A 26,810-nucleotide genomic window follows, 5' to 3' on the forward strand; every position below is an offset into this window, starting at 1 on the left:
GCATGCCCAAAGAGGGCACATCATCAGTAGTACAAACAATTTTTGAAGAGTCAGTTACCAGTGGTAGCCCGCTCTCCTTTTCCATTCTTGCATACCAATTCATTTTCATAGTGGTCCAAACTGTCTGTATTGATTTAACAGGCTTAATATATTTGATAAATTAATAAATCCATTTATTGGCTTTTCAACTGTCATTTTTTTAGACTTGAACTTTTCACAAGTGGCAGGAAATCAATTGCTTGGATGTCTTACATTTTTAAGTGTAGACACATTTTAGCTCTATGTTCGTGTTTCTCTTTATTGCAGCTTAGTTCAGTGGCTGAAGCACAGCAGAAAAGAATACTGTGAATTATGTAAACACAGATTTGCTTTCACACCAAGTAAGTATATAACACCTTTTCTATCTTTTTCAACACCTTTGTTTCCTTATTTTCGTATTTGTGATATTTATAGTAGTGATTGGCTTTTTTAAAATTTCTAAGTGTATCTGTGTAGATAGTTTTGGCCTATGTCTCTTATTCTTGTTTGACCCGCCGCTCTTTTGAGTAGATCACAATATATGTTTTTCAAAAAATTTTCTTTGTAGCAGATAATACTGCCACAGCACGGGCCAAGGGATGTGCTGGCTGCCACTTCCCGCAGCCCCCATTGTCCGGGAATGGCGAATCGCGGCCAGTGGGAGCTGCGATCGGCCAAATCTGCAGACACTGCAGATAAACAAACCTGACAGGCTGCGTGTCAAAGGTTGCCGAACCCTGTACTATAACATTTTGTTCAGTTACAAACACTTCAGAGTTACAAACAACCTCCATTCCTGAGATGTCTCTAACTCTGAGGTTCTACTGCACTTTATGCTGCTCCCAAATTCTAAGTTTTAAATGTGCTGTGTAAAGAGACTTTTTTTTTTAAAAAAAAAACGAATGAGTCCCTGCATCCTAGGAACTGTCTGGGGTGGGGAGGGAAGCTGGTGCTTTGAATAGTTGGGAGTTTTTTTGTTATCCAGGAGGCAGTTTGGCTCTTGCTGCTGGAGGACAGGTGATGCATCTCTTTCCATCCCCCCCACCCTCTGGATTCAGTTGCCTCTATCCCCAACCAACTAGGGAAGGAGTATTTTATTCTCCATTCCAGGAGCCCTTTATACCAACTAGCTGTCGCCTTGTAACCCACCCCAAAATCTGTCATAGCAACCATAATAACATAAAAGCATATTAGACCGATGCTACTACTGACATGATCAGAAAATATATAGATAATGTTGGCAGTTTGGGGTTAACACCAAACAGATGAGTGGAGCATTTAGCATCTTTCAAAGTTACTGTTTCAGACTGGTTGGTAGACTCTGACATATGTTACTGCATTGATTATACCTGCTTCTTGGTTATATTTCTAGCTTGCAAGGCTTTCCTCTTAAACCTTAAAAAATGAGGTGGATAAAAATTATTTAAAAAAAATCAGTGTTTATTTAAATAGTTTTATTTTTTTTAAATAAATGTATTTGACATTAGGACAACCTATGCTAAGGCCTTAAATTATTTTAATAAATTATAATAAGTTAAATACAAAAAAAAATTAAAGTACATGTTTGCTGTCAAGTTTTAAGAAAAGTCAGACTACTGAGATGGTGGAAGTTGCTAACCTAAGCAATTTATTGAAATGGGACCAGCTTTTGATAGCAGTAGACTCTTCTGTATGTGCAGAGAGAATATTTTCTTCATTTCATTTTCTTCAACTAGTTCAGTTCAATAGCTAGTTGAGAAAACAATTGGGAGTTAAAAAAGTAGGGATGCTTGTTTTGCAATCTCTGAATAAACACTGGGTGTAAGAAGATGAGATGTGCTAGTGCTAAAAACTTGTAGCACATGGTGACCAGAAACAATCAGTTAAATTCATTAACTACAGATATGTCCTTTATTTAATAAATCAGTTTTTTTAAATGCAAAAAAAGTTTTCATAAACTTTGTCTAACTTTTTTTCTTATGTATCCAGCATTTTTAATGTTGTTTTATTTAATACAAAAATTAAAATGCGGTTTTTGTGTATTTTAATTGAATTTGAATGTCCATCCAAACAGACCTTGACATAAATCACAACTAAATTATTACTCATCTGGTAAATAAGAAATGCATCATTCATCATTTTCTAGTATAATAAAAATTAGGAATCTGAATAAAGAAGTTAAACTATATAGTTGCGCAAATAAATGTGTATATAAATATAGTGTATCCTCTGGTTACACTAAATTTGGTGCTGCTGTTTACTAAAGGCTATATGTAGTTGCAACAGAAAATCCACCTTGATTCTGGGGCACAACTGTGGCATTCTAAGAGAAATCCATAAATTTGCAAAAATCAAAAGGCCAACTAATTGAATTTTACATGGGGCTCTGTTAATAACTGTTACATAAAATGTATCTGCAAAACAAAGGAAGTATGGACAATACAGCACTTACCTCTAAAGAAGGCAGAGGGCATTTAAACACAGTTATGAAAGGTGAAGAGAACGTTTGAATGCTTGTGCACATATGTATTCCAGTTAGGATGTGTGTGCATTCAGTGCATTCGAGTCAGAGATGATTGGTCAGCAGTACCCACTGGGGTGATTCCTGTGCCCTCAGTGTCCTTGTGCCTCTAGCTGAGCGCATAAAGGATGGGGCCACCCTGAGCCTTCTCAGTTTCTTCTAACCATCTGCAGCTTACTGTCATTCAGTAGTTATTAGCACTCTTGTCTATAGTTAGCTTACTTTACATAGTAGTTAGTGACAGGTTTTTTTAAAATCGTGTTTCCTTTTCTCTGAGTTTTTGAGATAAGTCTCTTCTCTATTTCTTTGGGTGGTACTCCTGTACTACTGCTGCTGCTGAAGTTGTCAGTCAGAAAATCCCCAGGTTTTAAATAACATCTGTTCTCTTCAGGCTGTCATGCCGCTAAATGGTGGATGTACAATGGTTCCTGTTTTGTTTAGAAGGCCGCATTCCAGAGAGGTTCACCTATGTAGCTCCTTCTCCAGAAGAACAAAGAAATCTAGAGAGAACTGGCTGAGAATGTAACTCATGGAAGAATCCATGCTCCTGGCCTCTGGTACCAAGTGTCCCTGACTATCTTTCAGTAAGGAGTGTTCTGGCAGCCACTCTATATTTGGTAGACACCAGAGGTGAAAGTAAGCCGGTACGGAGTACCAGTTTAAAAAAAAAAAAAAAAGGTGCAGCAGCGTGCCGGCAAATAAGTGGAGCATTCAGTACTGGCTTACTTTCACCCCTTTGGCTGCATAACAAAAAGTTCAAACACAAAGCTAATAAAAGCTTGGAAAGGGAAAACTCACTGTCACATTTGTTTATTTCTCTCCCTCTCCTCCTCCAGCCAGGCTGCCCGAAGTGGCTAGGCTCCGCGTTCCTCTGACCCCCACACTCAGCAGGGGCTGCAGGGCTCCCCTCTAGCTTGTAGCAGGAAGGAGGGGGACTGGCTGAGGGAGAAGCCTTCCCAGGTAGCCTGATGCCTGCATAGGAACAGTTTAAACTAGCTGTTCACTCCAGGGTCTGAATGGTGGGATTCAGAGCTATTTCTGGCATCCTTGTTAATTTCACTTAGGGTTGTTGGGGGGTGGGGGGGGTTGACCAAAGCCCGGGCAGTTCTTTTCTGCCCCCTGGATGAGGCGATCTTCAATAATATAATACACAAAAAATACAATCAAAATCAGGAACCATTTCCAAGTTCAAATCTATCCCATTCTCTCCCCAGCAGAGGATCATGGCTGTGATGTCCAAACTGCTTGCAGATCCTCTTTGAAATGTTACTGTTTAAAACAAATAAAACAAACAAAACAAAAAGAAACACATGGAGAACATGGTTGGAAGGTGTGTTCTGCTGGTCGCGGTTTATTTTGGGCAAAACAATTTTGGTAAAACTACTAAAGATTCACAGGGAAAGCAAATAGCCCGATAAACAAAACCACAAAGGGATTGGAGGGAAAAACCTGAATATTCAGGAAATTAATGTGCCTCCTTTGAAAGAAATAGTAGTTTTCATTCCACCCTCTTTATATATTGAATTAAACACCTGAAATGTCCTTAGGACGTAGGGGCTCAAATCTCTTTTTGTTTTGTAGGTGTCCTGCAGAGTGTGAAGGCCGAACTTTCTCTAAGTATCTTGTATATTTCCCCCCAACAACCCTGAGTGAAATGAACAAGGATGTCAGAAATAGCTCGGAATCCTGCGGTTCAGGTCCCAGGGTGAACAGCTAAGTTTAAACTGTTCTTATGCAGGCAGCAGGTGTCCTGGGGAGGCTTCTCCCTCAGCCAGTCCCCCTGCTCCCTGCCATAAGCTAGAGGGGAGCTGCTGCAGCCCCTGCTGAGTGCGGGGGTTGGGGGAAGCACTGAGCCAAACCCCGTTGGCAGCCTGGCTTTAGGAGGAGGGAGGAGAGAAATCGATGTGACAGTGAGTTTTCCCCTTCCACTAGCTTTTAGTAGCTCTGGATTTAAGCTCTGCAGCCAAACGGCTATTGTATTCTGCCCCTGCCTTGATCTCACTGTCCCCCGTCTCCCCCAACAACCGTGAGTGAAATTAACAAGGACGTCAGAAATAGGCCCTAATCCCGCCGTTCAGCTAAGTTTAAACTGTTCCTATGCAGGCAGCAGGCTACCTGCGGAGGCTTCTCCCTCAGCCAGTCCCCCAGCTCCCTGCTACAAGCTAGAGGGGAGCCCCTTCAACTGCTGCTGAGTGCGGAGATCAGGGGAACAAGGAGCCAAGCTGGTTCGGGCAGCCTGGCTGGAGGAGGAGGAGGAGGGAGGACAAGGAGAAAAATGTGACAGTGAGTTTTCAATTTTTCAGGCTTATCCCAATAGTAAAGGTTTATTACAGACAGTACTGGTGGTAGTAGTGGTAGTAGTAGTAGCTTTATTTTCTATATCTAAGTCATGCAATGGGAGGGATCCATGAAGCATGTTGGAGAGGTGGGTTGCTTGTGTTTGGCCTGTACGGGTAAGAAATGTAACTTACTTCCACCCCTGGACCTGCCCCTTCCATCTGAGGCCCCGCCCCTTCAGGGGTGGGGGGCAGAGTGGGACCTGTACCGGTAAGAGCTGTATTTTACTTTCACCCCTGATAGACACTCTGGTGCTGAATCCCTCTTCCTCTGAAAGAGGGCGAAAGCACTGGGAGTCGACCAGAATGGAGGCACCAGTTACAGTCTCCAGGGCCATCACTTAAACCCCATAAGGGTATATCTACACAGCCCTCAGGAGCAAGCCTTCCAGCCCAGGTCAACAGACTTGGTCTAGTGGAGCTCAGCTAGCACTTGAAAAATAGCTGTGTAGACAGTGATTTGAGGTTGCAGCTCATGTTGAAGTTTGGGCTCTGAAGCCTAGAGTGGAGGCTTATACCTCAGTGTGGGGAAAAGGGTAGCTTGAAATCTGGTACACCCTTTCATCCCATTCATGTCAGGCCTGGACCACAGCCTCCATACTACCCACATGTAAAAAAGCTGATCAACATTATCAGGTTCCAATACAGGATTTCAAACAATTCTTACTCCATGCAAGGATTGTTTGTAGTGGTGGCTGTAAATGAGAGGTCCAGGCCAGGACAACAGAAGTCCAACCCAAGGGACAAGGAACCTAAAAAGCTTGACTAGTAAGGCAGAAAAAGCTACACCAGAGTGAGCTTACAGATGAGAATCACAAATTACCAAGCGGATCTCTCCAAATATAAGTTTATTAATTAGGATTCCCTTACAGTATTTATGGACAAAATGCCCAGTGATCTCAGCTGGAATTCAGGTCTGTCATAACCAAGGGCCAGCTCATAGCCAGAACATCACTTCTGGTGGTCTGGACATGACAGACACAGCTTCACCATCTGTGACAATGGCCATAGTGAGGAGAAGGTCCTCATAGCTTCATGCTTCCGTTTTCCCTAAGGAAGTACAAACAATTGAGGGCCTTCCCTTTGAAAGGTGCAGTCTCTTTAGGGACAAAATAGATAAGACCTAAAGATCAATTAGAAGTCACATGCTTGCTCCCAATAGGAGGCATTACAGGCCCAGCCTTATCAACCAGTCTCTTTTCCACCTAGACAATGTGATCTAGCTAGGCAAAGACAAATTTCCTAGGCTTCTGCCACACTTGACCTCTCATCAGCATTTGCAAACCTCAAAGCAGCAGGTTTAACTGTTTACTCGGGAGCAGAATTCACGTTGTACCCGATCTTCCCAACCTGTCCATCCCGTTGGGAATTAGTTGTACCACTTCCACGGTGTCTGAAATGCCATAACCTCAGATTATTGGGTTCTAGACATTGTGGAATTTGGGATTAACCACTCCCTTTCAGTCCCCCGTTCACCTTCCCACTCCCTGTTCAGGGACCCTTCTCATGAGATTGTACAATCTCTTCTCGATCTTGGAGATATAAAGCAGATATTTCCACAGCATAGGAGAAGTGTTTCTTATTCCTATTTTCTCATCCCTAAAAAGAAAAATTCTAAGGCCTGTCCTAGACCTAAGAGACCTTAATCAAAATGATGGTGTTCAAGACAGTATTCCTTCTCTCGATTTGAACGACTGGTGTGTTGCTCTTGATCTGCAAGATGCCTGTTTTCATGCGTCTATCCCCCCCAGCCACAGGATATATCCTAGGTTTTCGGTATGGGGATCGCCACTATCCATATACAGTACTTCTGTTCAGCCTCTCATCAACCCCCAGAAGCTTTTATAAAGTTTATGGCAGTGGCTTAGCTAAGGGTATCCAAGTATTCCTGTATCTGGACAATTGACAAATCTGTTGTCATTACAGGCAAAAAGTCACAGATGGCATCCATCAGATCCAAGCACTACTTGGTTGAGTCTGGAAAATAAACATGGACAAATTGACAATGTGTCTGATTTAGAGAATTGAGTTTATTGAGGCCATTTTTGGCTCAACATGTGCAGTCACATATCTACCTCTGGGAATGTTCCAGTCTATTTTAACCCTGTGCACCAGTCTATGGTCTCTCTCGAGAACAACAGCAAGATTCTGTCTCAAGCTGATGGGACACATGATATCCTGCACACATGACTGAGCTTGCCAGAGTTCTTTGCATGCACTAGCTGAATTTGCACCACCAATGGACAGCTCTGTTTGAGAATCGCCTAACTTGGAATATTTATATATGCAACCACTTGAATAAACGATTACTTACCTGTACAATAACTGGTTCTTCAGGATGTACCATGTACATATATATTCCATGACCCACCCTCCATCCCTGCTACTCTGAGTCTGATATCAACTAGGATTCTGGTATGAAGGAAATAGAGAAAACGGGGTAGGGGAAGGTGGCCCTATCCTTTATGTCCTTCATTGGAGGCACTGAGAGCACATAAAGTTCATGAACTCCCCTGATGGATACTGCTGACCAAAAGTGTCTGGCTCAAGTGCACTGGACAAACACACCTGAAATGGAATATAATTGTGCACCACACATCTCAAAGAACCACAGTTTCTATATATTAACAATTTAGTTCCCTTAAAAGTAGAGTAAAAAGTGGGAGCGATCCCAAATCAATTGCAAAACATACATCTAGAACTAAAAATATGTACATAAGTACGTGTTAAGGGGAATGGAAATACTTTTTACCTGTCAGGGTTTAAGTTTCAGTCCTTGGGTCTCTCTCTTCTATAATATCTGGTAACCGCAGTTAACACCTAAACTGTGCAGGAAACTATGTTCTTTACACTCCATTAGGTGTGAATGAAATTATTAATTGTGAGTGGGATAGGAACAGACTCCTCAGATCTTGGCAGGAAAGTGCAGGGGTTGATTTCAGCAATTGTATATTAAAGTAATTGGCCAAAAATTAAAATCAGGTCACTTTATTAGATGTTTGAAAACAAATTCAGAAGCCTAGTGTAATTCTAGACATCCATTTTTAAAAATTTGCTCTTAGTTGTGGTTAATCAGTCTATGTGTTGACTGAACAATAATTGTAAAAATAATTTGGAATAATTTTTTTCATTATTTCTGTAAAAAGCATTTCAGTTCACTTTTAACTAACTATTCTTTCTTCTCTGGGTTTCTAAAGAGCCAACTGTTCCACAGTCCCCCACTTGCCTCCATGTGATACCCTAGCATGCACTCTAACATCACACCAAACAATCATTAGTACTGGAGCTTGCCTACTGAGATAATGAGTTTATTTCCCACTATTGTATAATTTTTTTAATCTTTCAGTATTCCTACCGGACATCCTGTGGGATGGGAAATAAGAACATTAAAAACTAGGGCTGTCGAGTGTTAATTTAAAAAAAAATAATCATGATTAATCGTGTGTTTAAAACAACTAATTGCAATTAATTGCTCTGTTAAACAGTAATAGAATACCATTTATTTAAATATTTGTGGATATTTTCTACATTTTCAAATATTTCACTTAAAACACAGAATACAAAGTGTACAGTGCTCACTTTATATTTATTTTTGATTACTAATATTTACACTGTAAAAAAACAAAATAAATAGTATTTCAATTCACCTAACACAAGTACTGTAGTGCAATCTCTTTATCATGTAAGCCCAACTTTCATTTGTAGGATTATGTACAAGAAAAACTGCACTCAAAAATCAAACAATGTAAAACTTTAGAGCCTACAAATCTACTCCGTCCTTCTTCTTGGTCAGTCAATCACTCAGACAAGCAAGTTTGTTTACGTTTATGAGAGATAGTGCTGCCTGCTTCTTGTTTACAATGTCACCTGAAAGTGAGAACAGGCGTTCCCATGTTGTAGCCGGTGTCGCAACATATTTATGTGCCAGATAGGCTAAACATTCATATGCCACTTTATGCTTCGACCACCATTCCAGAGGACATGTTTCCATGCTGATGACAGGTTCCGCTTGTTAACGATCCAAAGCAGACGCATGTTCATTTTCATCATCTAAGTCAGATGCCACCAAGAGAAGGTTGATTTTTCCTTTTTGGTGGTTCGGGTTCTGTAGTTTCTGTATCAGAGTGTTGCTCTTTTAAGACTTCTGAAAGCATGCTTCACACCTTGTCCCTCTCAGATTTTGGACGGCACTTCAGATTCTTAAACCTTGGGTCAAGTGCTGTAGCTATCTTTAGAAATTTCACATTGTACCTTCTTTGTATTTTGTCAAATCTGCAGTGAGAGCATTCTTAAAATGAACAATGTGCTGGGTTATCATCCAAGACTGTTATAACGTGAAATATATAGCAGAATGCAGGTAAAACAAAGCTGGAGAAACCAGAGTTCAGTCACAAATTTAACGCTTTTTTTTTTAACGAGCATCATCAGCATGGAAGCACGTCCTCTGGAATGGTGGCTAAAGCATGAAGGGGCATATGAATGTTTAGCATATCTGGCATGTAAATACCTTGCAATGCTGGCTACAAAAGTGCCAGGTGAACACTTGTTCTCTCTTTCAGGTGACATTGTAAGTAAGAAGCAGGCAGCATTGCAAGTTAGGTCAGGTCTGCTGTATTTTAAACTTGTAAAAGTTAAATCTGAAACTATTCAATTTTGGTAACTGTGTGCAATTATTGCCTAGATTTTTATCGAGATGTATCAGAACAGCAGGTGATCATGTACTCTGTATATGGTCTTGTACTGACCATATCATTATAGTATCTGGGAACTTTCCAGTTAACTGGCATGATTAATCCTGTCATAGTGTCATGAAGTGATCTTATTAGGGGGAAGAGGCAGTGATTTCCCTAGACCCCCCTTGAATTTCCCCAACACCCCCCCAGTTTTCTGAACTAGTTACATGCCAAAGCTGGTGGCTGAACTTTGCATCCGATGAAGTGGGCCCACGAAAACTTATGCTCAACTACATTTGTTAGTCTCTAGGGTGCCACAAGTACTCCTGTTCTTTTTGCGGATACAGACTAACACACTTGCTACTCTGAAACATGCCAATTTAGTGCCTGTTTGGAAATTTGAATTGAAATTGAAACATTAATACACACTTTAAAAGCATATACAGTGTACGATAAAATAAGTGTATCTGAAAGTATAATAGATTTGAAAAGTATGAACATAGACTAACTTCCTTATACAGCTGTTGTTTTTTATGACAATGTCAGTGCATTCATTTTGGTGATGTTGGCCAACCTAATAATTTCAAATGATGATTTGTAAGCAAAGTCTAAATGAGCTCTCCCTTACAGCTAATGATGAGGTAGAGGGAAAGGCTTCAGGACCAGATTGTATTTACATTCACACCTAATCTACCAAGGTATCCAGCAAACAGAGCTGTGTTGCTCAAGTGACAGATTTTGGCTGGGGCTGGGTTACAAATCACTTGAATGCAGGGGGTGGGGTTGAGAATGAAATGTTGTTCTTATTGTATGAGTAAAGGGCAGTTGAACTGTACTTAGCCTGTGCTGATTGAGGGCATCAAGAGAGAGGGTGGGGACCTATCCCTCTCCACTGTTTAAAGACAGAGCTGATTAGGCTCCATAGATAGTGTTTTGTTCTGTTAAGTGACAACTCAGGGCTGGCTCTAACATTTTTGCCGCCCCAAGCGAAAACAAAGAGCGCCGCGCCGCCCCAGTCCTCGCCCCCCCGAGTGTCGTGTTGCCCCGCCCCCGAGCGTCGCGCCGCCCAAGTCCCCGCCCCCCCAGCATGGTGCCATGCCTCCCAAGCCCCGCCTGCCCCCAGCGCCGCCCGGCTGAACCAGAAAAAAACAAAAACAAACCCCGAGTGCTGCCCCGTCCCAAGGAGCTGCCCCAAGCATGTGCTTGGTAGGCTGGTGTCTGGAGCCGGCCCTGTGACCACTGCAGCTGAAATCACTGATAATCAGGTCTAAGTGCTTAGTCCTGCTGTGGGACAGTGTGGGCACAGTGTTTTTGTGTAAAAGACAGCCCAGAATGCACTAGCAGCGAGGTTCCCCCACTGAGAGCTCAGCTGAAATCACTGAGAGCTGGGTGGAACCTCAAGAGACCAACTCGCAGAGGTCACAGTGTCAGGTGGCAGCAGAAGGTGACTGTGCAGGGCCATTGGCAACAGAGTGGTGGAGTGAACGATAGTACAATGAACAACCGTGGCCAGAGTGAACAGTGAGCAGCTGGAGGAACGAGCAAGGTGCCTTCTTGCCCCCCACCTGGGAGGTGTACTCACGTGAAAGCACCTCTGAACTCTGTGTCTTCACTGACCAAAGACACCACCAGTGAGTGGGGTGCAGTGGAGGGAAAAGTGAGGGGCATGTTAAAGGAACATTTGTTTGTTGGACTATATTTTAGTGACTTTGCTCCAGAATTCTAGATTTGTGACTGGGAATGGAAACTAACCTAAATATGTTTCCTAGTAGGCCAAGATTTTTAAAATACATTATTTGCCAAGGTTGTTATCTTACATTGTTGCTATCTTGAGAGGTCATTATGTTGGGGAGTTTCTGTACTAAACATTTTTATTATTATAATTAATTTTTACATAAGAATGGTCATACTGGGTCAGACCAATGGTGCATATAGCCCAGTGTTCTGTCTTCCGACAGTGGTCACGGCCAGGTGTTTCAGAGGGAATGAACAGAACAGGTAATCATCAAGTGAGCCATCCCGTTGCCCATTCCCAGCTTCTGGGAAACAGGCTAGAGACACTCAGATATGGTGTTGCATCCCTCCCCATCCTGGCTAGTTCCTGTGTTATGTGAAGGATTAAATAACATTTCCTTATTCACTTTCTTCACACCCATCATGATTTTATAGACCTCTATCATATCCCCCCTTAGTCATCTCTTTTCTAAGCTGAAAATTCCCAGTCATTTTAATTTCTCCTCCTGTTTCGTACCCCTAATCATTTTAGTTGCCCATCTCTGTACCTTTTCCATTGCCAATATATCTTTTATGGGATGGGGTGACCTGATCTGCACACAGTATTCAAGGTGTACACGTACCATGGATTTATATAGAGGCAATATGATATTTTCTGTCTTATTATCTATCCCTTTCTTAAAAAAGCAAAGGTTTCAGAGTAGCAGCTGTGTTAGTCTGTATCTGCAAAAGAACAGGAGTACATGTAGCACGTTAGAGACTAACAAATTTATTTGAGCATAAGCTTTCGTGGTCTACATCCGATGAAGTGGACTGTAGCCCACGAAAACTTATGCTCAAATAAATTTGTTAGTCTCTAAGGTGCCACAAGTACTCCTGTTCTTTTTAAAAAAGCAGACAGAATGTTGGGAATCATTGACTGCCGCTGCACGTTCAGTGGATGTTTTCAGAGAACTATGCACAATGACTCCAAGATCTTTCTTGAGTGTTAAAAGCTAACTCAGACTTCTTCATTTTGTATGTATAGTTGAGATTGTTTTCCAATGTGCATTACTTTGAATTTATCAACATTGAATTTCATATGCCATTTTTGTTGCCCAGTCACCCAGTTTTGTGAGATCCCTTTGTAACACTTCGCAGTTTGCCTGGGACTTAACTATCTTGAGTAGTTTTGTATCATCTGCAAATTTTGCCACCTCACTGTTTACCCATTTTTCAGATCATTTATAAATATGTTGAACAGTAATGGTCGCAGTACCGACCCCTCAGGGATACCACTATTTATCTCTCTCCATTCTGACAACTGATAATTTATTCTTACCCTTTGTTTCCCATCTTTTAACCAGTTACTGATCCATGAAAGGACCTTCCCTCTTATCTCATGATGGCTTACTTTTCAAAAGTCAATTTAAATTAAATACTTTTTTTTTTAATTTATATATTTTTAGAAATCTAGACCTGTTATGTGTTTTGGTGTAACTTGCATTATTCTTATGTTAAATTTGCATCATCCTAACAAAGCATTGACTTTATTCATATCTATTTTATATATCTCATTGGTCCTGAAACCCCCCCCCCCCCCCAATTTCAATTCCTGGGGAAACCACTGGAAAGAGGAAATGTTAAAACTGGGCTTAACCTGTAGCGGTCAACTTGATAACTTCTGATTTAGATTTGGTTGTCATTGGCATGCTGTGTCCATATTGCCAAGAGGTTACAGCTTTGTTGAATTCATGTCAGTTTTTTGCATTTTTGATTGTTTGGTGGAGACGTTTTAGCAACAATGAAAAACGAGTGAATACTGGACGATTGATACAAAATCCTTACATCCTTTGAGCCTAACTTTGAACATGAAAGCTGCTAGACTATTTTTACACTTGACTGCAAACCACTCCACCTCAGAAGTGATAACTAATTTACTGTGCAAACCATCCAGATAATGCAGGAAAATAGAACTTCAGTGACTAATTGCATTTTTGTCTGGAGGGGGGATGGATGTTGGAGGCTCTCTCCTAGCCCACCACTTTTTCAAATTGGCAAAGAGGATTAATTTTTTTTAAGAGGACCTTGTTTTTTACTTTTGGCCACCAATCCATCTAGAATTAGTTTTATTTAAGGAAGAGAGATGAGCTAAACCATAAGGGATTTTTGGGCTGTCTTTCCGCCCCCCCTCTCCCTCCCACCCCCGGTTAGTCCCATCGCTATGGGTCTTTTTCATCATTTCTTTTCTGCCTCCCCCTTTCCTTCACCCAGCCTTTGTGGTACTGTATTTCATTTACCTGTAAGGCTAACATTTTGTTGGGCCTTTTACCCTTCCTCTTTTTTTGTCTGCCTTGATCTTTCTTTCAGTCTCTTTTCCATTCTTCTGGGAGTAGGGGTAAGGTTTCTGAAGACAAGTTAGTCTTCCCCTGTCTTATTCTGCCTAGTATCATGGCAACTCTCTCTCTAATTTAGAATCAGAACAGAATTTTATTTAGTTCTATCACTTGGTTCCTTGTTGGCTAATAAGTAAAGATGACTGTTAAGAAGTGGTGTTAAAATGCCGTGTTGGACATAGACCTTAAAAATGCTGCACAACTCTTTCCAACTTTGAATTTCCAGTTGTGCTATACCTCATTATTATTGTATTACTGGTGTGCCTAGGAGCCCTAGTCATGGACCAGGACCCTGTGTGCTAGGCAGTGTACAAAAACAGAACACAAAGACAGTTCTTGCCCCGATGAGTTCACAATCAAACAGTAGAAAAGTGAACAAATAGATACAGACTGATGGAGGGGAGTACAAGTAAGCAATGGGACAATGTTGGTCAGCATGAGAAGCAGTAATCTCTGCACGCAAACAGCGTAACCATTGTCAAGTTTTTTGTAGGCATCACTGCAAAGGAGAATTTTGAGGAGGGTAATGTGGTAGCTTTGTGGATGTTTATGGGGAGCATCTTCCAGTGTGTGGGGCAGCATGGGAGAAACCATGAAGGTGCTTTTTTGAAAATTTAGCAAGTGGGCAGTTGAGGCTGGCATCCTGGGATAATTGAGGTGAACATCAACAACTCAATAATGCATAAGAGCAGGGAGATAGACTGTGAATTGACTGTGAAGGGCCTTGAAAGTGAACAAAAACAGCTTATGTTTGATACAATAGAGAAGGGAGAGCCATTGAAGAGATTTGAAAGAGAAGGGTAACATGGTAAAAATGACAGGCCAGAAAAATGATCTTAGCAGCATTCTGAGTGGATATGATAGGAGGTAGTTGCTTTGCAGATTGTAACAAATCTTAATATTTGCAACAAATAGATTTCTGAAATTTTTGCTTTCCAAATATGTAATTGGCTAAAGGAGGCATTTATTTCCGTGACAAGGTATCTTCAGTTTTGGATATTGTGAATTGTAAAGTCAGTAAATTATCTTAAATACAGTATTTATATGTTAATAAGCAGGGATCCTCCAAATCCGTTTGCCACAAAAAAATGCAAAATTTGCATTTTTACAGAGACTCTTTAGTTATTACTTTTTGTGAAAAAATAAGACAAATACAGTAGAACCCCATTTATCCGAGCCTCCATTATCTCTGTATTAACCGAACCGGGGCTGACAGCCCGAGCCCCTGGTGGCTGGGCTCGGGCGTCAGCTGAATTGCAATTATTTTAATTTTATTATAATGATTAATGGCACTGGTAGGCTTTGAACTTGCTAAAAAACTGTAAATATATCAGTAAAACATCGTGTTCAACTGACACCTATATATATTGTGGCTAGGGAAACTAAAATTCAGTGTTTTATTTTAGTTGCGGAAAAATGCAGATTTTTATATTTTTTTTAAATCAAAGAATGTTGGGATTTTTAATCATGGAAAATTAGGATCCTTGCTGATGAGTCGTCATAAAAAAAAAAAAAGCATGTCTGCCTATGATCAGATTAATAACTTGTCTCTGCCTGTTAGCCTTTTAAAACTTGCCAGAAGTTTTTTTCTAACCTTTGATTCTCATTAAAACTAAAATATTCACTTAATCCTGTCCAATTTTTAATAATTACATTGGCACTAATTTCTAAGTAAAACATAAACAAGTCTCTCCACTCCAAATATAGAAAACTAATTTTATCTTGGCTGTTCAATTAATTTTTGTTTATAAACAAAACAATGAATTTTGTCTTCATGCCTTCCTCAAGTTGCAGGTTTCATAATGAAATCTAAGGAATATTTCCTGTAATATTTCACAAACTTTAACATAAGAACGGCCGTACTGGGTCAGACCAAAGGTCCATCTAGCCCAGGATCTGTCTGCGGACAGTGGCCAATGCCAGGTGCCCCAGTGGGAGTGAACTTAACAGGCAATGATCAAGTGATCTCTCTCCTGCCATCCATCTCCATCCTCTGACAGACAGAGGTTAGGGATACCGTTCCTTACCCATCCTGGCTAATAGCCATTTATGGACTTAACCACCATGAATTTATCCAGTTCTCTTTTAAACCCAGTTATAGTCCTAGCCTTCACAACCTCAGGTAAGGAGTTCCACAAGTTGACTGTGCGCTGTGTGAAGAAGAACTTCCTTTTATTTGTTTTAAACCTGCTGCCTATTAATTGCATTTGGTGACCCCTAGTTCTTGTATTATGGTAATAAGTAAATAACTTTTCCTTATCCACTTTCTCCACATCACTCATGATTTTATATACCTCTATCATATCCCCCCTTAGTCTCCTCTTTTCCAAGCTGAAGAGTCCTAGCCTCTTTAATCTTCCTTCATATGGGACCCTCTCCAAACTCCTAATCATTTTAGTTGCCCTTTTCTGAACCTTTTCTAGTGCCAGTATATCTTTTTTGAGGTGAGGAGACCACATCGGTACACAGTATTCGAGATGTGGGAGTACCATGGATTTATATAAGGGCAATAATATATTCTCACTCTTATTCTCTATCCCCTTTTTAATGATTCCTAACATCCTGTTTGCTCTTTTGACTGCCTCTGCACACTGCGTGGACATCTTCAGAGAACTGTCCCCGATGACTCCAAGATCTTTTTCCTGACTCGTTGTAGCTAAATTTGCCCCCATCATATTGTATGTATAGTGGGGTTATTTTTTCCAATGTGCATTACTTTACATTTATCCACATTAAATTTCATTTGCCATTTTGTTACCCAATCACTTAGTTTTGTGAGATCTTTTTGAAGTTCTTCACAATCTGCTTTGGTCTTAACTATCTTGAGTAGTTTAGTATCATCTGCAAACTTTGCCACCTCACTGTTTACCCCTTTCTCCAGATCATTTATGAATAAATTGAATAGGATTGGTCCTAGGACTGACCCTTGGGGAACACCACTAGTTACCCCTCTCCATTCTGAGAATTTACTATTAATTCCTAACCTTTGTTCCCTGTCTTTTAACCAGTTCTCAATCCATGAAAGGACCTTCCCTTTTATCCCATGACAGCTTAATTTACGTAAGAGCCTTTGGTGAGGGACCTTGTCAAAGGCTTTCTGGAAATCTAAGTACACTATGTCCACTGGATCCCCCTTGTCCACATGTTTGTTGACCCCTTCAAAGAACTCTAATAGATTAGTAAGACACAATTTCCCTTTACAGAAACCATGTTGACTATTGCTCAACAGTTTGTTTTTCTATGTTTCTTTTACTGTCCTTTGGAGAGAACATCTCAAAATTTGTGTTAGCCTGTTATCAGCTGGGAGATTATTGTTAAGGCTAACATTTTGTCACGGAAGTCACAGAATCCATGACTTCCAGAGACCTCCGTGACATTTTCCGCTTCAGCCTCGGAGTGGCAGGGCTGGAGCTGTCTGCCGGGGGAGGAGGGAAGCACAGCTCCCAGCAGCAGTGGGTGCTGGACCCTTCTTCCCTACCCATTTTGTCATGGTATTTTTAGTAAAAGTCAGGGACCGGTCACGGGCTTCCGTGAATTTTTGTTTATTGCCTGTGAATTTTTGTTTATTGCCAGTGACCTGTCCCTGACTTTTGCTAAAAATAACTGTGACAAAGTCTTAGCCTTAATTATTATTAATGCAGGATTTACCAAGAAAGTAACTGCCATGATGATACCAAGTAAGATTATAATACAAATGTATAGTAAGTATGCAGTCAGTTTAATATGCAGCATTCATAAAACTGTAAAGCAAATGGACAGCATGTTAAATATTTTAGTGCTCCCCTTTTGAAATGCTGCCCTGTATTCTCATGCTTCTTTGTATTTCTCTAGTTTAAAAAAAATGCAGTCCTTACAAATGGCAACCCTTCTATCCCCCAAACACACTCATCTAACATGTCAGACATAGACCATTTGTGAAATTAAAATTAGTTATTCCTTATATTCAGAATCATGCCAAAAATTACCCTACAGACCTGTTCAAATTCATTAGTTACTTCTGTGTACTGATGCTCCCATTCCACCTTCCTAATTCACCAGCTGATAATCCTCTCAGAGGCCGTTGGAAGCAAGAGAGGCAGATTGGATATGAGATATTGGGAGGAATAGAGAGTGTCTCAGGAAGATATGGGCTCTGGGATGCCATGGGATGATGGGGGGAAATTAACAGGGATGTGTTCTCATTACCTGAGCCCACCCAAATCCACCACTTACAACACATCCCTACACCTACTTCTGTCTAGGCTTGCCATGGGTAAAGATCTGTGGCTGGGGTAGAGGCAACCCAGTGTAACCTGTATTCCAGGCACTTTCTCATGAGGGGCTACCCAAAACACTGCTGTTTTTATATGGCTTGGAGCCATCAAGTGCTAATGATGTCTTTGTGCAGAGTCTCCGGGCTGCCCTCTGCATGGTCCTGGTCTATTCCACACATATTGTATCATGCCCTCCTGGATTTCTTGACTTGTTATGCTGCAGCACCTTGAGGAGCCAGGGGGAATGGTAAGAAGGATGGGGAATGGGGCTTGAACAGAGAGCACAAGGAGTTTGAGGGCAGCAAATCAGGCTGTGCACTAGGTTTTTTAGAAGTAGCTCTCAAATTTGATTGAGACATTAACTTTGATATCTATTCCCATCCCCACCAAAGTTGTTGAAGACTTCTTAAAAACCTGGAAATTTTCTCCAAATAAAGTTTGTTAAAATTAGCTAAGTGTCCTGAAGTCGTCATACCACCAAAACAGCAATTGAAAGGCCACCTTCTTAACATTTCTTCAGCTCACTCAAATTAATTACTCAAGACACACATGCCTACTCCCACCACTTCCACACAAAACATATAATCTCTAATTGCAATTGCATGGAATTGTTTGAAATTGATGTTTTCTAATTGTTACAACACATCAGCACATCACTTCTAAGCAATCCATATGATCAGAATTAAAGGCTGCATATTTTATGTGGCGGTCAGAAGAGGAGTGGATTTTAGTGGATTTAGATAATGAGAAGGTAAAACAACAGCTGTAGGTTGTGTGGGCAGAATGGATTGATTTAAATAAAAGTAATTTAAATCAAGTGGAAAAAGTTGATTTAAATGATTTTAATCAACTTCTCCATTTGTACTTCAGATAATTTTCTGAAGAAAGGTGCATTCTCATTGGTTGATATAACCATTAAAATGTTGATTTACAACTGAACAGAGCCTTTACAATAGATTGGATAGTGTACAGGAAGATGTATCTATATACATTTATTTAAGAAGTTATATAGCTCATTATTTTCAGTTTCTTATTGTATATTTTACTATGTTAGAAAAGGGTGAATGATATAGTCCTTATTTGCTACTATTGTGCCATATTTATGAAGCTTGACCTCAAAAGTTAAATGTTTTTTTCCCCTGATTTTTTCTTTATATATAAAAACAGCCTTTAACTCAAAGTTTTTGATAGAGGCTTATGGATTCAGTAAATTTATTTTTTATTTAAATGTTTTAAGAAATTATTATAAAAAATGTAAGCCTTAACATATTTTTGTATTAAATTCAGATTTCATTTTAAACAGGTTTATTTTTAAAAAGAAATGTATAGTAATTTAAATAACAAAATAAAAAACTCCCAACTTGTGTTTCTAAAATTAAAAAAATTCCGATTTAAATTTAAAATAACCAATTTGTATCCACCCTGTGTACACTTGAGCAAACTAAATTGGTTGTTAATAGTTCGGAGGCATATTCTGTAAAATGTACTATAATAGTTACAGACAAGCCCAAAAATTAGGCGCTTGTGAAAGGGGTATTTGTTGGGGAGTTCTTCGAGTGCTTGCTCATATCGATTCCAATTAGGTGCGCGCGGGCCGCGTGCACGTTCGTTGGAAGATTTTTACCCTAGCAACACTCAGTGGGTCGGCTGGGTCGCCCCCTAGCGTGGCGCCGCCATCGTGCCGGATATATACCCCTGCCGACCCAACGGCCCTTCAGTTCCTTCTTACCGCCTGTGTCGGTCGTTGGAACAGTGGAGCGCGGCTTAGCTGATCTCCACTTCTCTAGCTACTCGTAGTTTTCTCGCTAATTCTTGTGTATATAGTTAAAATTTATATAGTTGTAGTTAATTTACTTGTTCTATAATATAGTTAGTGTATATAGTTGAAAGAGGTTCGGGGATTAGCCCCTTCCCCGCTCCCGGAACTGGGCCCTATGCCCGGTTCACCGGGCTTCAAACTGTGCTCGGCCTGTCACAAGCCGATGCCAACAGGAGATCCCCACGACTCCTGTCTTAAGTTCCTCGGGGAATCCCATCTCGCGGATAAGTGCCGGATCTGTAAGGACTTTAAGCCGAGGACAAAGAAGGAGCAGGACTTTCGTCTCAAACAGCTCCTGATGGAGGCAGCTCTTACTCCTCCGCCCTCTGCACTGAGCGCTGGACAGTCCGCATCAGGCAGAAGCGCTTCTTCGGCACTGGATTGTACCGGTACTGCTAAGGCCCCCCGGCACCAACCGTCGCCGGCACCAATGTCTGCTCGGCACCGTTCCCTCTCCCTGCGGGTTAAGAAACATAAGACTCCTGCTGTCGCCTGCACCACAGCCAGAGCACCCGCCTAAGTTGGACCGCCGGGCACAGACACCTGCCGTGGCACCGACAACTTCGGCACCGTCGATTCCGGTCCTGCAAGGGCCGTCGAGTCCGGTGCCTGAAAGCTCCCCAGCGCACGCCGTGGTTGAGCTCACTATTCCCTCCACGCCGGAGGCATTTTCCACGGCGAGGGAACTGATCGCACTGACGGAGTCTGTGCTGCCTCAACCCCCGGCACCGCCGGTGCGGGTCATACAATCGATTGGCAAGCCTGCCCTGCTGAGGCCATCTTCTGTCGGCACCGCAGAGAGGCAAGGCCTATTTTCTGAAAAAACTGACCCTAGGCTGCAAAGCCTAAAGGACAACAGGGTGATCATGCGCTCGCTCAGGATGCACACACCGGTGACTCAGCGCAGGTCTTTCCGTCCCCAGCCTCACCGCCCTTACCCCCCGCCTAGGCCGAGACAGGACTTCGGCAGAAGGCGCGGCCGAGGCAACCGCAGACGACAGTCTGGACCCCAAGGGGGTCCAAACCACCCGTGGGACCAAAACCAAACTTTTGAAGGCACGCCCGAGGATGGCGTACCAGTTGCTTCCCAGGATCCTTTCCCTCCCTCTTACAACCGCCTCTCCTTTTTTCCTCCCTGCGTGGACCCAACTAACTTCGGATCGTTGGGTTCTATGCACAGTAGAATTCGGGTACCACCTCCAGTTTATTTCGCCCACCCCTCCCACCCCCCACCCTCATGCCTCTTCAGGGACCCCTCTCACGAGCAATTCCTCTTGCAAGAGGTGTGGACACTCCTCGCTAGGGGAGCTATAGAGGAGGTACCAAAGGACTCGAGGGGCAGGGGGTTCTGTTCTCGTTATTTCCTAATCCCCAAGGCGAAGGGAGGTCTCAGACCTATCCTAGACCTGCGAGGACTCAACAGGTTCATGATAAGGTTGAAGTTCCGCATGGTATCCCTGGGGACCATCAACCCATCCTTGGATCCCGGAGACTGGTATGCCACCCTCGATATGAAGGACGCATATTTTCACATTGCCATTTACCCTCCACACAGACAGTACCTCTGGTTTGTGGTCAACCGTCAACATTTCCAGTTTACAGTCCTTCCGTTTGGCCTCTCTACAGCCCCACAAGTATTCACAAAATGCATGGCTGTAATCACCGCCTCCCTCCGTCGCTGTCGGATACATGTCTTTCCGTATCTCGACGATTGGCTCATTCGAGGGACCTCCGAGACCCAAGTCACCCATCATGTGGGCATCGTCAAGGACCTATTCAAGCGTCTAGGCCTGATGATCAATATAGAGAAATCCACTCCACTGTGTTCCCACACAGAGAATAGACTTCATTGGGGCCGTCTTGGACTCCAGTCTTGCCAGGGCCTGCTTACCACAGCCTCGGTTTCAGGCAATGGTATCAATTATACAAGGCCTACAAAATATCCCCACAACTTCCGCTCGCACTTGTCTTGGCCTCCTAGGTCACATGGCTGCCTGCACGTTCGTGACCAAACATTCCAGACTGCGTCTGCGTCCCCTTCAAACTTGGCTATCCTCGGTATACCACCCGGGCAGAGACGGTCTAGACACAATCATCACGCTCCCCCCGAGCATCCTAGGCTCCCTGGACTGGTGGTTGATGCCCTCCCTGGTATGCACAGGGATGCCATTCCATCCGCCTCAGCCTTCAATGACCCTGACAACGGACGCGTCATCTCTCGGCTGGGGTGCCCACCTCGGACATCTCCGCACTCAAGGCCTCTGGTCGGCTCAGGAACTGGCCTTGCACATCAATGTGCAGGAGCTGAGAGCATTCCGCCTTGTGTGCCAGGCGTTTCAAGAGCATTTACAAGGCCTCAGTGTTCACGGACAACACAACGGCCATGTTTTACATAAACAAACAGGGCGGAGCGCGCTTTTCCCCCCTCTTTGTCAGGAAGCTATCCAGCTCTGGGACTTCTGCATAGCCCACTCGATAGACCTAGTGGCATCCTTTCTCCCAGGGGTTCGGAACACTCTGGCGGATCACTCAGCAGATCCTTCCTGTCTCACGAGTGGTCGATATGTCCGGATGTTATCCATTCTGTTTTCCAGAAGTGGGGCTCTCCCTGCGTAGACCTCTTCGCCTCCCACAAGAACAGGAAATGCCAGACGTTCTGCTCCTTCCAGGGTTTCTCCCCGGGCTCGATCTCAGACGCATTTCTGATACCGTGGACGAGCCATCTGCTTTATGCCTTCCCACCATTCCTGCTGGTTCACAGGGTCCTGCTCAAGCTCCGCAGAGACAGAGCCCACCTGATCATGATCGCTCCAGCGTGGCCGAGGCAACACTGGTACACCATGTTGCTCGACCTGTCAATAGCCAGCCCAATCCCCCTACCTCTTTGCCCGGACCTCATAACTCAGGACCATGGCAGACTTCACCACCCAGACCTGCAGTCTCTTCACCTCACAGCATGGTTGCTGCGTGGTTAAGCCAGTCCGAGTTACGTTGCTCTGCCCCGGTGCAACAAGTGCTCCTGGGTAGTAGGAAGCCTTCCACTAGGTTAACATATCTGGCCAAGTGGAAGCGTTTCTCCTGCTGGTGCGACCAACATAATGTTATTCCCACCGAGGTATCGTTCCCTACCATCTTGGACTACCTCTGGTCTCTCAAACAACATGGCCTAGCGGTATCATCACTGAAGGTGCACTTGGCGGCCATCTCTACCTTCCACCCAGGGGAGAGCGGCCGCTCCGTGTTCTCTCAGCCCATGGTTTCGAGGTTCTTCAAGGGCTTGGAGCGATTATACCCACAATTATGCCACCCCGCCCCAACTTGGGACCTCAATCTAGTTCTAGCCAAACTTATGACTGCTCCCTTAGAGCCGCTAGCAACCTGCTCGCTGCTGTACCTGTCCTGGAAGACAGCTTTCCTCGTAGCCATTACATCGGCAAGACGAGTTTCAGAGCTTCGGGCTCTCACGGTGGACCCCCTGTATACAGTGTTTCACAAGGACAAGGTACAGTTGCGACCACATCCGGCTTTCTTCCCTAAGGTGGTATCGGCCTTTCATATCAACCAGGATTTTTTCCTTCCGGTCTTCTTCCCAAAGCCACACTCATCACGCCGGGAGCAGCAACTGCACTCCCTAGACGTCCGTAGGGCGCTCACATTTTATATTGAGCGAACAAAGCCCTTTCGTAAAATACCCCAACTCTTCGTCGCGGTGGCAGACCAAATGAAAGGCCTACCTGTCTCCTCTCAGAGGATTTCATCTTGGGTGACATCGTGCATCCGCACCTGCTATGACTTGGCCCATGTTCCGATGAGCCACCTTACCGCACATTCTACCAGGGCTCAGGCTTCATCTGCCGCCTTCCTGGCTCATGTACCCATCCAGGAGATATGTCGTGCAGCTACCTGGTCCTCGGTCCACACCTTAGCCTCACATTGCGCATTGGTTCAACAGTCCAGAGATGATGCAGCATTTGGCTCAGCAGTTTTGCATTCTGCAACATCTCACTCCGACCCCACCGCCTAGGTAAGGCTTGGGAATCACTTAATTGGAATCGATATGAGCAAGCACTTGAAGAAGAAAAGACGGTTACTGACCTTTGTAACTGTTGTTCTTCGAGATGTGTTGCTCATATCCATTCCAAACCCGCCCTCCTTCCCCTCTGTCGGAGTAGCCGGCAAGAAGGAACTGAAGGGCCGTTGGGTCGGCAGGGGTATATATCTGGCGCCATGGGGACGCCACTTGAGGGGGCGACTCAGCCGACCCACCGAGTGTTGCTAGGGTAAAAATCTTCCAACGAACATGCACGCGGCGCGCGCATACCTAATTGGAATGGATATGAGCAACACATCTTGAAGAACAACAGTTACAAAGGTGAGTAACCGTCTTATTTAGCATTAGAGAATGGCTTCACTCTGCAGAAGGGTGCCATGGTAGGTATGAGGTCAGTAGAGATGACTAACGCTGTGGGAGTACAAAATAGACATTTTAAACAAAAAAAAACTACTACTATAAAACGGTGCAGTAGCTTTAGTCACTTACCTGATCTTCATAAATCAGTTTATTGTGATGTCATCTATATAGTTGAATTATGTGTGCAATGTGCCTCTTAACTCTGCTATCTTGGACATTATGCATATAAATCTAAAATGGATGGATATTTCTTAAACCTATTTGTAGATTCTTTTAAATGTACAATAATCGTTGGTTTATTCTTTCCTGGTTTTAGAAATAAGTAATGACACATTCCATTTTGATATCAACCGTTGATGTTTAGTTGATACAAAACATGCTGAATGGGAAAACCTTCCCCCCACACCCATTTAACGTTCTGTTTATTTAATAACATGGTTTTAAAACCAGCATGGATATTTTAAGTATTGTTAAAATAAGATGTATATTGCGTATTCTCTGTAAAATATTTAGCCTTTAGAGGAAGTTCTGATAATTAACTTGCCCATCTTCCTATTTATACTCTCAAATTGTCTTTTAAATTGGTAAACACTGGCTTGTAAATCGTTATTTCAGAAGTCACACAAGTTGAAAATAAACTGTAAAATTGCATTTTAAACTCCTGATTCTTAAATTAAAAACCTGTCCCAATTCACATATAGGCAAGGAGAAGGTAAACAGTTGCCTCTTTGGTAAAGCAGTTTTAATTTTATTACAAGCAATATGCTGCAGTTTTTAGAATAAAGCAAGCAGATGGGGAATATTAGTTTAAAGGCCAGACTTGTGGAAGCCAACCTCTGCACTCATAATTAATATACCTTGTGTGTCCAAATACCTGATTTGTGGGTGTGATCAGGTACTTAGACATTCAAATAATCTTTCTTGGGTCTGCAAATTATTGTGGGAGCAAAAGAGAAGCCCACAAAAGATAGGGCTCAGAATTTTGACCAAAATATTTGCATCCCATGGCAGCTGTACTTTCTAGAGTTAAGTCTTGTCGATGCTCATGTTATACAGCAGATCAGTGTCTTGCTTAATTTTTGAAATACATTCCTTGTTAATAAAAAAAAAGTTTTATTTCCTTATTGCTGTTGATAAGTTGTGTTTTGTGGCCCTGAGTGTCTGAGAAGTTTAACGTAGGGAGTATATGATTGCACTGTATAATGAAACCTGGACTTTAATGTGTTCACTTTTATAAATGTTCACATATAATAAAATGTTTAGTTGGACTAGATTTTTTTTTTAAATAACTCTTCCTCTGTCTAATAAACTATTGAGCAGTTGCATGTAAGAACATACAAAAAAATCATATTAGTAAGTCAGAGCCTGACTTTTGGCTAGCTGTGAGGGATGCAGGAGCCAGATGAAGTGGTTAGAACTTAAAAATTATATAGTATGGAAAAGTTATTGAAAAATTAGACCAAAGTTTGTGAAACTTTCCAGACAGCTGAATGGCATAACCAGTGAATTCATTTTAAAAGAAGGAAAAAATGTTGGATTGGAATAGCTATGGTGTAAACCTTTGGAGTTTTGTTGTGGGAACTGTTTTGAGTTAGTCTCTTATGGTTTTTGATCAATATTTTTAGTGACTGCTTTTCTTCTTGTGCTTTTATCCAACAGCTGATATAATCCGGAAACAGTTCCTAGAGGTGTACATTTTAGGTGTTGGGTATTCTCTCTGGAGGGCCCTTGAATTTGGAATTTTCTTCTCCCTTTCTTGGCAGGGCCTGAGTTTGTAGACTTTTCTACATGATCTGTTGCTTAATTAGCTTTTCTCTCAGGGGATTAGGTTGAGTAGGGAAGTCTCTTGTGATAAAGGAGGGGAGTTCTGTATATTTGGGTGATACTGTGTTACAGAATTTTAAACTTCTAGTTAGTTTTTTCTCTCCTTTCAAGGCCTATGGTGTTGGGCTTGTTCTGAGGTAACCTGGATTTACTGGTAGACATGACGGTATTAATGCCCCAAAACAAACACTTCTCAAACTCTGAAGCGTCTGTAAAATAGTTGTTCTATAAAATTAAATACATGAATTAAGGAGAACTTGTGGTTTAAAGGTTTCATTGTCACTTGCATGGGATGGCCTGTAGTGGATATATAAAGTGTGAAGAGAGAGTAAATGTTCATTTATTTTTGGCTTTGTAACTATTTGTTTGTTGTTGCTGTACATTTTTCTTAAATATAATTTAAAAATTATGCTATTGACTGCAGTGCTATATTATGCTTTTATTGCAAGCACATATGAAAACTGTTTTATAAAAGTGTTTTTCTTTTCCTCTCCTTAGTTTATTCCCCAGATATGCCTTCACGGCTTCCAGTCCAAGACATTTTTGCTGGACTGGTTACAAGTATTGGCACAGCAATACGATACTGGTTTCACTATACACTTGTGGCCTTTGCATGGTTGGGAGTTGTACCTCTTACAGCATGTAAGTATTGAGTTTTTGCATTGAAGTACTTTCATAATGATGTTCTTATAACAAGCTTGCAAATAGCCATCAGCTTTAATACTTCTCATGTGTTATCAACTTTGTGACTTGACCACGCATTTTATTTCAGATGTTTATATTTTGCTGTATTTTAAATTACTTTGTCTAAGAAACTATCCAATTCATAAACCAATAGCATAGTGCAGACAATAGCTAATAGGTAGG

The 26,810-nt window shown here is 42.2% G+C and overlaps 1 protein-coding gene and 1 long non-coding RNA gene across 8 annotated transcripts in view; one reads left to right on the forward strand and one right to left on the reverse strand.

The window, feature by feature from the left end:
- MARCHF6 (membrane associated ring-CH-type finger 6) overlaps positions 1-26,810 on the forward strand; it is a 145,131-nt gene that overhangs the window by 14,591 nt on the left and 103,730 nt on the right. For all 7 annotated transcript variants that reach the window (XM_039526548.1, XM_039526547.1, XM_039526553.1 and 4 more), the window contains 2 exons: positions 307-380; positions 26,442-26,585. In XM_039526548.1, coding sequence (XP_039382482.1) covers positions 307-380; positions 26,442-26,585 — 218 coding nt within the window. The remainder of the gene's footprint in view (positions 1-306; positions 381-26,441; positions 26,586-26,810) is intronic.
- LOC120398849 lies at positions 5,688-13,687 on the reverse strand. The gene is made up of 2 exons (XR_005594744.1): positions 13,541-13,687; positions 5,688-5,904 (listed from the first exon to the last, which is right to left on the reverse strand). It is a non-coding gene; the product is annotated as an uncharacterized LOC120398849 (long non-coding RNA).

This window comes from Mauremys reevesii, linkage group 2, assembly GCF_016161935.1.
Source record: "Mauremys reevesii isolate NIE-2019 linkage group 2, ASM1616193v1, whole genome shotgun sequence".
In the NCBI taxonomy this organism is placed as follows: domain Eukaryota; kingdom Metazoa; phylum Chordata; order Testudines; family Geoemydidae; genus Mauremys; species Mauremys reevesii.